We start from the raw sequence: 13,929 nt of genomic DNA, 5'->3' as shown, positions 1-13,929 counted from the left end.
ACTTACATAGATATAATTTACATGGGAGGTAGAAAGTATAAAAAGAGAAGATCTCCTGAGTAAATTGGGAACATGGGGACCTTGGGGGAGGGTTGTAATGGAGAGGGGAGAGGCAGGGAGGGGAGCAGAGAAAAATGTAGAACTCAATAAATAGCAATAAAAAATAAAAAAAAATCTGAAAAAATTAAATAAATAAACAAATAAATAAAGAGCATATATTCCATAAAGAATCAGGAGCTACAAAAAGGGAAAAACTTAAAAATTAAAAAATGAAGTAGAAACGAAAAGCATTAGGAGAATTATTTGAGATGAAAATGAAAGAAATTCCTAGTAATTAATGTGCAGAAGGCAGAGTGGAAAATAGAGAAGAGGTGAGAAAATTAAGGACATTCCAAATAATGGATCATAGAGATGGTGGTGGAAGAGAAGGCCGGTTGACGGTTGACGGTCGCTGAGGTCACACCTGCTGACTACAGGGTGTGAATTGCCAGACTGAACACACCACTGAATGTCACCACCGAAGGCCCAGGAAGCAGCGTAAAGTTTCAGAGCAAGATTTTAAAGCGTTGAAAGAAGTAGGAACGAAGTAGGCTGACTGTAGAGTGCCAAGTGTCAGACTTCGAAACACTGACTGCTGCACCATGGAAAGGTGCTATGGAAGCACTTCTATATATTTATTTTACAGTTTTGAGTTTTCCATCTTTTATATGATTCATGCAAAACAGAAAGAAATAGAATTTTAAAATTCATGCTACTAATATAATTAGCATTTTTGTCTAACATGTATATTTATAAAGTACTTCATTTTATCTCCACTAAAACTTAATGAGGAAGTGTTTTCATTTCTGCTGTGGTCAGGGAATTGGAGAGATTTGATCAGGAGTTAGTTGGTTCTTATAGAGAACCCAGATTTGGTTCCCAATTATATATAAATCCAATTAGAGGGAATCTGATGTCTTCTTCTAACCTCCAAGGGCTTCAGACACATGTGATGTATAGACATGCTGACAGAAAACTCATAAATAAAAAAAACTTAGAAAAAAATAGCTCTAAATGTCATTTTTTAAATTTTTTTTTAAATTTTTATTTTATTTTTTTATTTTTTTTTGAGATTGGGTTTCTCTGTAGCTTTGGAGACTGTCCTGGAACTAGCTCTTGTAACTCTTGGCCTCAAACTCACAGAGGTCCGCCTGTCTCCGCCTCCTGAGTGCAGTGCTGGGCTTAAAAGTATGCGCCACTACCACCCAGCAATGTCAAGATTTTTTTTTTTTTTGGATTTTTGAGACAGGGTCAAGATCTTTTAAAAGATCAGTATGGGGCTGGAGGGATGGCTCAGTAAAAGCCCTTATTACTTAAGCATGAAGGCTGGAGTTCAGATACCCAGAACTGACATAGAAAGTCAGCCATGGCCACACATACACATACACATGATCCTGAGGATCATGCTGTAAATAAAGTCAGCTCCAGCGCGGTGAGGGGCAGGGCCAGGAGGACCGGTTAGGTTTGCCAACTGACTGCAGTCTAGCCGAGGCTTAGTGAGAGGCCCTGTTGTAGAGAAACATGATGGAGAGTGGTAGAGCACGACAGCTGACATCTGGTCCTGGCCTTCGCAGTGCTATTATATACCACACACTCATACATACACAAGTGCACATATACACAACAAGACCGTCCTAGTTAGGGCCTTGTTCAAAAAAGGAAAAAAACACACATTTAGTTTGTTTTCTTTTAAAAAATGTATTATTGCATAGAAGTGTGTGTGTGTGTGCACGCGCACACATGTGCAATGGGGTACATGGGGAGGTCAGAGGATAACCTTTCCAAAGTTTATTCTTTTCTTCCATTGTAGAATCTGGGAATCACACAAAAATCACTGCACAAAGGATTTCACCCACTGAGATATTTCTAGTTCCAGATTCACACACACACATATATATGTACACACAGACACACACATATATGTGCATATACATGTGTGTATATATATATACAAACATATACACATATGTATATATGTCTGTCTTTAAGTTTTTCTTTCTTTCTTTCTCTCTCTCTCTCTCTCTTTCTTTTTTTTTTTTTTTTTTTTTTTTTTTTTTGAGACAGGGTCTCTATATAGCCCTGGCTGTCCTGGAACTTACTCTGTAGATCAGACTGGGCTCCAACTTAAGAAATCTGCCTGCCTCTGCTTCTAGAGTGCTGGGATTAAAGACATGCACCACTACACTCAGCCAGATTTTTTTTTTTTTTTTGAAAAGAGGAAAAAGCGCTAGGCAACATGAGCATGCCTTTAAGACCCTGCCATATTGACTCATAGCAAAATCACTTCCATCTGAGGGCAGGAAGAGAGTGAAAAATCAGTATAGCACTACAGCGACTGTGGCTTTTTCTAGAGTTTGCTGAAGGGAGAAATATTTGTCTAGGTTCTTCTTAGACTCTTAATGAATTAATTTGTGGTTATAAATATATTAATTCTATCATTTTTAATAGCTCAGAATTCAGAACTTCAAGGAAAGGTAAATGAAATTGAGAGAACATTTCAGACTTCCCAAGAGAAATGGAAAGAAGAATGCAGAAAATTTGAACATGATTTGGAGGAAAGAGACAATATAATTCAAAATTGCAATCAAGAATACGAGTTACTTATGCAGGAAAAGAACAGGCTACAAAAAACTCTACAGGTAAAATACTTCACCTAAGTGAAAGTTTCTCTGTATAATACCCACCGCAACCCACTGAGGTGGATAGTACATCAGACTACCCTTGGACTCCCTCCCTCCCTCCCTCCCTCCCTCCCTCCCTCCCTCCCTCCCTCCCTCCCTCCCTTTTAGAGGCGTTTTCACAGATCTCCTGGGTTGTGCTTCAGCATTGTTTTAAGATGTATACTGTTTATTTTGTGAAAAGCATTTGAGATCTCTGATCCTGGTAAGTTCTTGTCTCAACTGTCTGAGGCCTTGGGTTTGATCCACATCACAAATAAATGGCAGAAACAACAGAAATTAAACAAAAGGTAACAATGATAGCCAAAAGGAGAGCAGCCACTGTTTCTTTGGAATACTGTGACAATTAAGAAACATACCCTTTTTCTTCTATCAACATTAAAATGTAGATTTAAAAAATGTCGCTTCTAGGGCTGGAGAGATGGCTCAGAGGTTAAGAGCATTGCCTGCTCTTCCAAAGGTCCTGAGTTCAATTCCCACAGCAACCACATGGTGGCTCACAACCATCTGTAATGAGGTCTGGTGCCTTCTTCTGGCCAGCAGGCATACACACAGAATATTGTATACATAATAAATATTTAAAAAAAAAAATGTTGCTTCTAGTTGGGTGGTGGTGGCGCTTGAGGTCTGTGAATTTGAGGCCAGCCTGGACTACAGAGCAAGTTCCAGGACAGCCAGGGCTACAAAGAGAAACCCTGTCTCCAGAAACCAAAACAAAATAAAAGTGGGTTCTAAACTTCAGTTTGAATATGAAATAAATACAGAAAATTATGTGTTTTATAATGCCTTATGTAGAGCACAGTCTATGATGAATAATGAAATATAAAACATTTAGTTTTTACTAAGACTATATTAGTTTTGGTCCCCCCCCCCCCGTTTTTTTTACACTCCCTACAGTACAAGTGGGCTGGGGTTTAAGTTGACAAGCAACTTAGACAGTAGATATTGAATTGAATATATGTGCCATGATTTTGAAGTAGCTCTTTAATTTTTTTCTTCCCCCAAGACAGGGTTTCTCTGTGTAGCCCTGGCTGTCCTGGAACTCACTCTGTAGACCAGAATGGCTTCAAACTCGTAGAGATCATCTGCCTCTGCCTCCTAAATGCTGGAATTAAAGGCGTGCACCACCACATTCTGGTATAATAGTTTAAACTTTTTAAAAAAGAAAAGAAAAATATAAAAATGCTCCATAGTTACCTCAAGTATCCATTATTTTTATGTGCTGTTGCATTCTTGCATGGTCTCAGGAACTTGATCTGACTGGGGAGGTATGAGAATTAAGAAAGGGAAGACCCAAGGACACAGAAAAGCTGGTATTGGGTTTTCTGGGCCCTCTGATGGAGAAGCCCCAGCATCCTGGAAGCTCAGTGTACTTATTGCAGCTAAACAAGGAGGTGGGGTTACTGCATGTGGATAAATGTGGAGGCAATCAGGAAGGCAGGGTTAGCCCATCTTCACAGGCGCAGTCTCTGCAGGAGAGCAGTCTTAGGTCATACACATCTGGGGAGAAAGCTATGGTGGAAGTTTTCTGTACACACTGTCAACATGGCACTTGTACCCATGGAAGGCTTTGCCATCCTTCTGAGCCTCACCTGGGATAGGCATTGGTCCCTGAGACGGCTGTGCCTGTGTCAGACAACATACACTCACTCAGGCTTTTCTTGCTCCTTTTATTGGATTTTCACTAAAAAATTATTTTACCACAACATTTAGTAAATGTAAAAGTTTTGGCCGGGTGGTAGTGGTGCATGCCTTTAATCCCAGGACTCAGGAGGCAGAGGCAGGCAGATGTCTGTGAGTTCAAGGCCAGCCTGGAGTACAAGAACTAGTTCCAGGATAGGCTCCAAAGTTACAGCAAAACCTTGTCTTGAGAAACCAAAAAAACAAAACAAAAACAAACAAACAAACAAAGTTTTGTCCTAAGTGTCCCCAGACAGTGTCAACTGATTTATTTTTCTCCCTGTCAATAATCCTGGCTTGTTTCTTGGTAACCACTGCATTGCTATGTCCTGGTGTTTGAATGATGGATGTGTCGGTGTGCTCAGTCTGTGAGTCCTTAGGTGGACATGTGTTATTTTGCCTGAATAAAATGTCACACTAGGAAGAAAGAAGGGTTGATGGTGGCAGCATTCATTGCATCAATTAGCTTTCTCTTTAAGGTATGAAATCTGGTATGATCTTTTCCACTACTTTGTATATCTCTGCTTTGAGTTTAGTCTGTTGTGTTTGAGCTCCCTCACACTGAGATGGATAGAGGAGTTTGGGGTTGAATAGGAGTCACTTTTTGGTCCTAGGGGTCGGGAAGCCTCAGGCTCTTGAGGCTTTCTGCTGGTGAAAGTTAAGAGGTAATATGTATAAATCAGATCCTTGTGGACAGGCCCCTTTTTCCTCGTAGAAACCTAGACCTTTTCTCCTCAACCTGTAGACTAGAAAATTGATCTTCACAGAAACCTGTATTTTTTTTATTAAGGATTTGGACCTAATTAGATCTCATAAATGTAGTATACTTGGGGGCTGGAGAGATGGCTCAGCGGTTAAGAGCATTGTCTGCTCTTCCAAAGGTCCTGAGTTCAATTCCCAGCAACCACATGGTGGCTCACAACCATCTGTAATGAGGTCTGGTGCCCTCTTCTGGCCTTCAGGCATACATGCAGACAGAATATTGTATACATAATAAATAAATAATTTAAAAAAAATGTAGTATACTTAGGAAAATTAAAAAGGAAAAGCCTTTGAAACTACTCTTTATCTGTAGAACTAGAAATTAGTTATAGTCTGAACTGAGAATTTATATTTTCAAAGTTTTAAGTTTTAGAAATATTCTTTTTTTTTTGAGGGGGGGTTGAGACAAGGTTTCTTTGTGTAGTGGTGGCTATTCTGGAACTGGCTCTGCAGATCAGGCTGGCCTCGAACTATTTATTTATTTATTTATTTATTTATTTATTTATTTATTTTTGAGACAAGATTTCTCTGTAGATTTTGTGGCTTTTCTGGAACTAGTTCTTGTAGACCAGGCTGGCCTTGAACTCACTGAGATCACCTGCCTCTGCCTCCCGAGTGCTGGGATTAAAGGTATGCGCCACCACCACCTGGTTGGCCTCGAACTCTTAAGAGATCTGCCTGCCTCTGATTCCCAAGTGCTGGGATTAAAGGTGTGTGCCACTATGACCTGGCATCATTTAGGAATATTCTTACTCTGACTTATTGAACAATACCCTTTATACTTTTTTTGAAAAAAAAAACAGATTTTCATATAAATTTTAGGGATAATACAGTTTTGATAGAAAGATATATTTTGATTTATACTTGCTGAAAGAACCCCAGTCTCAACCCCTTAGAGTTATTTTCATTTTCCACAATAAGCACTGGTCACATTATTGACTCTTTGTTATGAGGGATAATACAATTTATTCACAGGTAAACATGTCCATACTAACTGGAATTCATTTTTTTTTTCATTTTGTCCCAACCCCTCATGTTGAATTTATTTATTTCAGATTTATATTTTGATAATCAAGGTGATAGTTTTATTAAGATTTTAAGCATGAATTATTAATTTTTGAGAGCCAGTCCTTGGCTGGCTTTGAATTCTCAGTATAGACAAGGATTACTATGAACTTCTGATTATTCCTCCTCCACCTCCCAAACCCTGAGATTATAGGTATGTACCACCATGCCTGGTGTTGCAAACTGGGGATTGAATCCAGGTCTTGAGGCATGCTAAGCATGCCAACCCCAAGATTTTAACACAGATTAAGAGTTTTTTAACAGCCTGTTAAAAGGGAGAGCCCCTTATACATTTAAACTAGGTTTAAAAGATAAAAGGTAACCTTTATTGATGTAATAGTAAAGTAAGATTTTATTCACGTAAAGGAAGCGCTGGAAAAGCATCAGCAAGAGAAGAATGAGATGGAGTCTCACATCAGGGAGACTGCATTGGAAGACTTTAGATTACAAGCAGAACAGTGGGAAGCAGAACGAAGAGAGTTACAGCTTATAGTACAGGTATTTTAAAAATAATTAGTCTCTAAAATGTGTTTTTGATGCTTATGATACTAAAATTTTATTAATAGGATAATTTACTAGCTCCCTCAGGTGAAAAATAATTCTAAATCTTTGATTTCTGGAAGGCCATGTTTCACTTGTAGTGACATGACAGTAGGGAAGCTGTTGCAAATAGGGATCATGATTATTACAGCTGGATAGCTTCATTGCAGGGTCCTTAGTTTTGAGATAGGGTCTCATGTAGACCAAGCTGGACTTAAACTTGTTGTATATCTCTTGTTATTCCTGAATTTCTCCTGGTTCTCCTGTGTCCACCTCCTGAGTGCTGGGATTTTCAGCATGAGGCATCATGCTTACCAAAAGTAGGTGTTTTTTAAAAATATACTTTTATTAGGATATATTAAGCATACAAAATAATTTTTGGGGGGAGCGGTTTCGAGACAGGATTTCTGTGTGTAATAGTCCTGGCTGTCCTGGAACTCTCTTTGTAGGCCAGGCTGACCTCAAACTCAGAGATCCATCTGGCTCCACCTTTCAAGTGCTAGGATTAAAGGCTTGCACCATGGCTGGATCAGTAATGGGCTTGTTATTATGACATTTTCATACATGAGTATAGTGTATTTGATCATCTGCATTCTTATTACCCTCGTTGCTCCCCTTTACTTCTCATCCATTTCTTCTTCCCAACAGTTCCCTTTCTACTTTCCTGTTTTTTTGGGGGTTGCCCACAGGAGCATGGATGGGGATTAGTGCAGGAGTGTGGGCAGCTCAGCAGTGGCTATACCACAGAAGACAATGTCTATTCTTCCCCTACAACCATGAACTGCCTATAGATGCTTAGAGAGGGGTGGGTCCTCACCAGGACCTCCTCCTAGCATCCACTAACTGCCTAAAATTCTTAGGGATGGGTGTGGCCTCAAGAGCCTCTTCCCCTCTCCATGTCAGTTTGCTCACAGGTGAAATCTTGCGCAGGTCTTGTACAAGTAAGGACAGCTGCTGAAACTTGAGAGTGTGAAGGCTGTGGTAGCCTGGAGGACAGTTCCACAGCCCTCCTCAGTCTGCCAGGGCTTATGTTCTTTCTCTCTTCGTGTTCCATGCACCTTGGAGTGGGTGATAAGTTCCACTTAGGGCTGAGCACTTGACAGTCACTTGTTCTTTTTCTTTTTGAAGGATTTAATCTATGGGCATAAATGTAAATATTTAGGGTGTTTTGTTTTATTTTATTTTGTTTTGAGGCCAGGTCTTGCTATATTATGTAACTCTGGCTGTCCTGGAACTCACTGTTTGGCTGTCCTGCCTCTGCCTCCTAAGTGCTGGGATTAAAGACATGCATAATTACACTCAGTTGTAAACATAAATATTGAGAAAGGAATTTTTTGATTACTAAAATTTTATCATAAAGAGCTTTCAACTTAAAAAAATATCTGAGTTCAAGGCCAGCCTGATCTCCAGGATGGCCAGGGCTAACCGAGAAACCCTGTTTCCAAAACCAAACAAACAAACACCATCCAGTGAGATGAGCCAGACCCAAAGCTTATACGTGCCAGTGAATTTATATACAGTTAGAATGGCTGTTCTGAAGCTGTGGTGCTTCATATTACATTTTACACTTTACTATCAGTTATGTTTTTACACACACACACACACACAGACACACACAGACACAGACACACACACACACCCCTATCTTGAAAAATTCATGACAGAGTTAAATTGAAAATAGAAATAGTTATACGGGCCAGACAATGGTGGTGCATGCCTTTAATCCCAGCATTCAGAAGGCAGAGGCAGGTTGTCTCTGTAAGTTTGAAGCCAGCCTGGTCTACAGAACTAGTTCCAGGATAGCTGGGAGGAGGAGGAGGAGGAGGAGGAGGAGGAGGAGGAGGAGGAGGAGGAGGAGGAGGAGGAGGAGGAAGAAGAAGAAGAAGAAGAAGAAGAAGAAGAAGAAGAAGAAGAAGAAGAAGAAGAAGAAGAAGAAGAAGAAGACGATGACTCAGGTGTCCTTTATAGTAGGAAGTTTGACAGGCATATTGTGTATTTAGCCATATAACCGCTGTAGTTTCCCCATTTGATGTGGGATTTCCCTCTGTGTGCTATAATTACCATTGATAAATAAAGGAACTACTTTGGGCTTATAGCAGAGCTATAGGGGAACAGAGCTAGGTGGGGAAATTTAAGCTGAATGCTGAGAGAGAGAAGGCGGAGTCAGAGAGAGGCCACATAGCCCTGTTGGAGACAGACATCAGAACTTTAGCTGGCAAGCCACAGCCATGTGGTGATACACAGATTAATAGAAATGGGTTAAATTAATATGTAAGAGTTAGCCAATAAGAACTTAGAGCTAATGGGCCAAGCAGTGATTTAATTAATACAGTTTCTGTGTGATTATTTTGGGGCTAAGAAGCCAGGAACAAACTAGTGGCCTCCTTTCTACACCCATTAGTGCTTGTGTTCTTTCTACCCATTGTCTCTGAACAAGATTTACAATACCAGATGTGAGTTCTTTCCTGTGGAACAGGCTTCAAATCCAATCAGAAAGTGGTTGATGACCTTTATAAAAAGTCATGCCATTATTGTACCAATGGGCATATTTTGCCTGGCAACCTGGCCATATAGTATGAAGGGTCTGAATCTGAGAAAGACCATTGTTGACACCTCTCCTCCAGCAGTTTGAAGTGGTGCCTTTGGGCACTATAGGCAGTAGCTACCAGGGAGGAAGCTTCTAGCTCAGCTTCAACTTGATTTTTCTATAACCTGCAAAGCATGTGGTGTCTTCAGGACTAGTTGTCTTATGCTTTTGTAGTTAATGTTCCCATTGCTGCAATGAAACACCGTGACCAAAAGGCAAGTTAGAAAGGGAAGAGGCTTATTTAGTTCATTATAGTTCATCATTGAAGGAAGCTAGTGCAGGAACTCAAAACAGGGCAGAAACCTGGAGGGGTGCTGCTTACTGGCTTGATCACCCTGCTTTCTTATAGAATCTAGGACCAACAGCCTAGGGGTGGTACTGCCCTCGATGAGCTGGGCCCTTCCCATCAGTCACTAATTAAGAAAGTGCCCTATAGGCTTGCATGCAGCCGTCTTATGGAGGAACTTTCTCAGTTGAGGCTCCTTCCTCTCTGATGACAATAGCTTGTGTCAAGTTGATGTACAACTATCCAGCACACATGTAGTTCTGGTGGGTAACCAGTACTAGTGGCAAGAGCCAGTATTGTTTTGGGGACTTCAGTGTCCCTGGCCAACAACTTGTAGGGAGGTAGCCAGCCGCTGACTCTGCAATTTTCGTTTAATAACTGTGGCTTGGAGAGTGGCTTTATCCACCCATACAGGGTGCCTCCCTTCAACACTCCTCCCCCATTTAAATTATTTTGTAATAAGTTCACAAAGTAGCAGATTCTTTTATACATATTTAGTTTTGGTTGGCTCTCCACCCTCCCCCCAGTTTCCTGACCCATTGCTTAAACCTTTCCACCCTCAGTGTTTCTCTCCCCTTTCATGTCACGTGTGTTCTGTACTCCACTGGCGTCTCCCGTTTTCCTCCTCTTGTGGGTTTTCCTAGTTCCCGGGCCTCTGTACACCTCCACATATCTAACAATCGGAAGCTAAGGCTGTATGTGAGAGAAGATTGTTAACGTTGTTGTTTGTCTTTTTTGTTTGTTTGTTTGTTTTTTAAGACAGGTTTTCTCTGTGTAGCTTTGGAACCTGTTCTGGAACTTGCTCTGTAGCCCAGGCTGGACTTTAACTCACAGAGATCCACCTGTCTCTGCCTTCTAAGTACTGGGATTAAAGGTGTGCTCTACCACTGCCTGTCCGCTGTTTGTCTTTTTAAGTCCAGGTTACCTGAATTAATACAATATTTCCAATTCCATCCATTTTCGTACAGGTTTTATAATTTATAATTATCTTTTTTTTAACTGCGGAGTAAACTTTGTGTATATGTACCGCAGTCTCATTATCTAATCATCAGTTGATCACTTCTAGGCTGATTGTATTTCCTTGCTGCTGTGTGTAACTATATGGATGTGCTAGTACCTTAAGGCAGTTATAGTTTGTATTTTTCTTCATACTTTTAACTCAGGTTGCTCTTGAATTTACAGAGATCTTATCTTCTGCTTCCAGAATTCTGGAATTAAAGGCATGCATGTACCACCATGGTGTAGTTTTTATGATGAATAGAATCATACAATCTACAAATAAGGAGGCTGGGACTGTATTCCTTTCATTTGCTTCTCTTCTATTTATGTAGCTAAGACTTCTAATAGCATATTAAATAAAATTATTGTTCTTAATTTTGGCGGAAATCCTCTGAGTTTGATTTGATTTAGTATAATGTTAACAATAGATTTGTCATATACAACTTTTATTATATTGGTATATATTCCTTCTATATCCAGTTTCTTTAGTGCTTGTTTAAACAAAGAAAAAAATTTTAACATTTATTGATTTTGTGTGTGTGTGTGTGTGTGTGTGTGTGTGAGAGAGAGAGAGAGAGAGAGAGAGAGAGAGAGAGAGAGAGAGAGAGCACAACTTGAATGAGTCAAACCCCTGTACTGTAGAGATTCTCCAGTCAAACTTGGACCTTTACACTTGGTGGGAAGTCCTATTACTTGTGGATCCATTCACTGGCCCACTTTGGAGCTTTTTATCATAAATAGATGCCATGTTTTGTCAAAAACCATTTCTGCTTCCATTAAGATGATCATGTCATTTCTGTCCTTGAGCCCATTTATGTGATGTATTACATTCATTGATTTGCACGTGGGATTTTCCCTGGCCTGAGCTTCACAGGTCTCGTGTGTGTTGTCATAACTACTGTGAGCTCGTATGTACAGCTGTCCTGCTGCTGTGTCTGGAGACTACTTTTTACCTGTAGTTTTCCTTTGCCTCTGGCCTTTACCGGGTTTCCTCATCCTCTTTTGCAATGATCCTGAGCCTTCAGAGTTACCTTCATTGCTGCTATATTCACAGTGCTCATGAAATGGAAGTAGTCTAGATGTTCATCATCTGATGAATGAATAATGAAAATGTGTTATATTTACGTGACAGAATATTATTCAGCTGTTAGGAAAAACACAGTTTTGGCAATTGAATGGGGCTGTAAGCAGTTATTCTGAGTGGGGTAATCCAGACCCAGAAAGACAAACATGATACTTTCTCTCATTACTGAATGCTAGCTGTGACTCTTCAGATATCTATACTTCATTTGGAAAATGGTCAGAACAGTAAGGGGCTCTGGAGAGGGGCGTTTCAGATACAGGAGATACAATACAGTGTTATAAAGGGTGAAAGAGGGTAATGATGGGGCTGGAGTGATGTCTCAGAGGTTACGAGCACTGGCTGCTCTTACAGAGTATGTGGGTCCAAGTCCCAGCATCTGTATGGTAACTCACAACTGTCTGTAACTCCAGTTTTAGGAAATCCAATGCTCTCTACTGGCTTCTGAGGACTCTACATGCATGTGGTACACAGACATCCATTCAAGCAAACACCCATATACATAAGATAAAAATAAAACCACAAAAGATTTGTAGGAGGTTAATGGAGCAGAAGAGTTGAATTGGGTTTGGGGATCAGAAGGCAAGGTAGAGGAGGGAATTCAGGGTAGAATAATTACACTAAAGGCCTTTCCAGAAAGTCATGTGGAAGCCTACTGCTGTAGAAGCTTCCTAAGATACACATGCACAAAAAGACAGTCGGAATGGAGTTGCCGTCCAGCAGTCTGACAGTGCTAGACACCACGTGTGAGCAGGTGAAAAGCCCAGTGCCTGGATGCAGCTGTGGGCCAGTGATGTTCCCTTCAGCCCTCATAGACCCTTACGTTACTGGCTGTTGCTATTGCTGCTGGTCATGCTCCATAACTTGACAGCTGTATTGTTGAAGACAGCACAGACTTGGAGAAGTCAGACTCACTGGGAGGCTGCATCCCCACTGGCTCGCTTTCATAGCGTAGTGCTGGAAGGTACTATGCATGCTGCCAGAGGAGGAGAACCTTCATCCCAGCACTTGGGAGGCAGAGGCTGCTGGATCTCTGGGAGTTCCAGGACAACCTGGCCTACAAGAGCTGGTTCCAGGAGCCAGAGCTTCAAAAAGAAACCCTGTCTTAAAAAATCTAAAAGGAATAATAAAAAAATGGCTCATCAAGACATGCCCTTTGGTATAATAGTGGCTGCAAACGTGAGAGTAACCAATCACTTTTGATTGGATTTAAGTCTCCATATACAAAATGAAATCCATATCTTCTTCTAAAAGAACTTATTGCTATTCTGCTGCTAATAGAAATAGTATTAAACTGAGTCCTAATGGTTTATTGTTTTACCTGTACATTAGTACACCCATTAACTCTCATCTTAGAAATGTCTGTCTGTAGTAGATGGTGTAGACACCACAGCTGGTCTAGATGCGAGAAAAAGACAGATGATCAGCCTTAAATAGTGTACGGATTTATGTTAGTTATGATGCAATGTACAGTTTATCAATTTTTTGATTTATTTTTCTTTAATTTTTCTATGCAAATGGCCCCTTATGACTATGAATTTTTTTTTTGTTTTTGTTTTTTGTTTTTTTGAGACAGGGTTTCTCTGTGGTTTTGGAGCCTGTCCTGGAACTAGCTCTTGTAGACCAGGCTGGTCTCAAACTCACAGAGATCCGCCTGCCTCTGCCTCCCAAGTGCTGGGATTAAAGGCGTGCGCCACCACGCCCGGCTGACTATGAATCTTTTAAAATTTATTTCTAGTTATGGGGGGAGGGCAGGTATCTGCAGACGCCAGAGGTGTGGAACCCTCTGCAGCTGGAGTTGCAGGTGGTTCTGGGCCTCCTGATGTGAGTGCTGAAAAAATCTAGCGGGTCTGGAAGAGCAGGCATGCTCCTCAGAGCTGAGCCGTTTCTTCAGTCTCCACAGTGTGCAGTTTACAATGCAGGAACAAACTGCTTTTCTTCTGATCCTTTCAGGAGAAGCTTCATACCAGATTCGTGCGATACATAACCACACGGATGTGTTTTCTAAGCTAGAAAGAGCACGTTTGCTCTGATACTTTCTAAATGCACTTGTACCAGTTTAATTAAAATTCCTCAGGATTGGAGCTATAGTTTGGGTTCTGCGAAGGGTTGTTTACATAAGTACATATAAAGAATCATAGTTTTTGGTGTGTGTTTGTAGAAGAAGTGGAAAGAAAACAAGTTTATTTTCTGACAGCACAATGTGGTTTCT

At 40.6% G+C, this 13,929-nt stretch overlaps 1 protein-coding gene across 2 annotated transcripts in view; it reads left to right on the top strand.

Annotated features, from left to right (window-relative positions):
• Nucleotides 1-13,929, top strand: part of Ccdc171 (coiled-coil domain containing 171) — a 339,088-nt gene that overhangs the window by 17,334 nt on the left and 307,825 nt on the right. For both annotated transcript variants that reach the window (XM_057784865.1, XM_057784864.1), the window contains exons 4-5: nucleotides 2,488-2,678; nucleotides 6,591-6,722. In XM_057784865.1, coding sequence (XP_057640848.1) covers nucleotides 2,488-2,678; nucleotides 6,591-6,722 — 323 coding nt within the window. The remainder of the gene's footprint in view (nucleotides 1-2,487; nucleotides 2,679-6,590; nucleotides 6,723-13,929) is intronic.

This window comes from Chionomys nivalis, chromosome 11 (assembly GCF_950005125.1).
Source record: "Chionomys nivalis chromosome 11, mChiNiv1.1, whole genome shotgun sequence".
NCBI classification, from domain to species: Eukaryota; Metazoa; Chordata; class Mammalia; order Rodentia; family Cricetidae; genus Chionomys; species Chionomys nivalis.
Note: the sequence above shows the minus strand (reverse complement) of the source record. Positions and strands in the feature narration are given on the sequence as shown.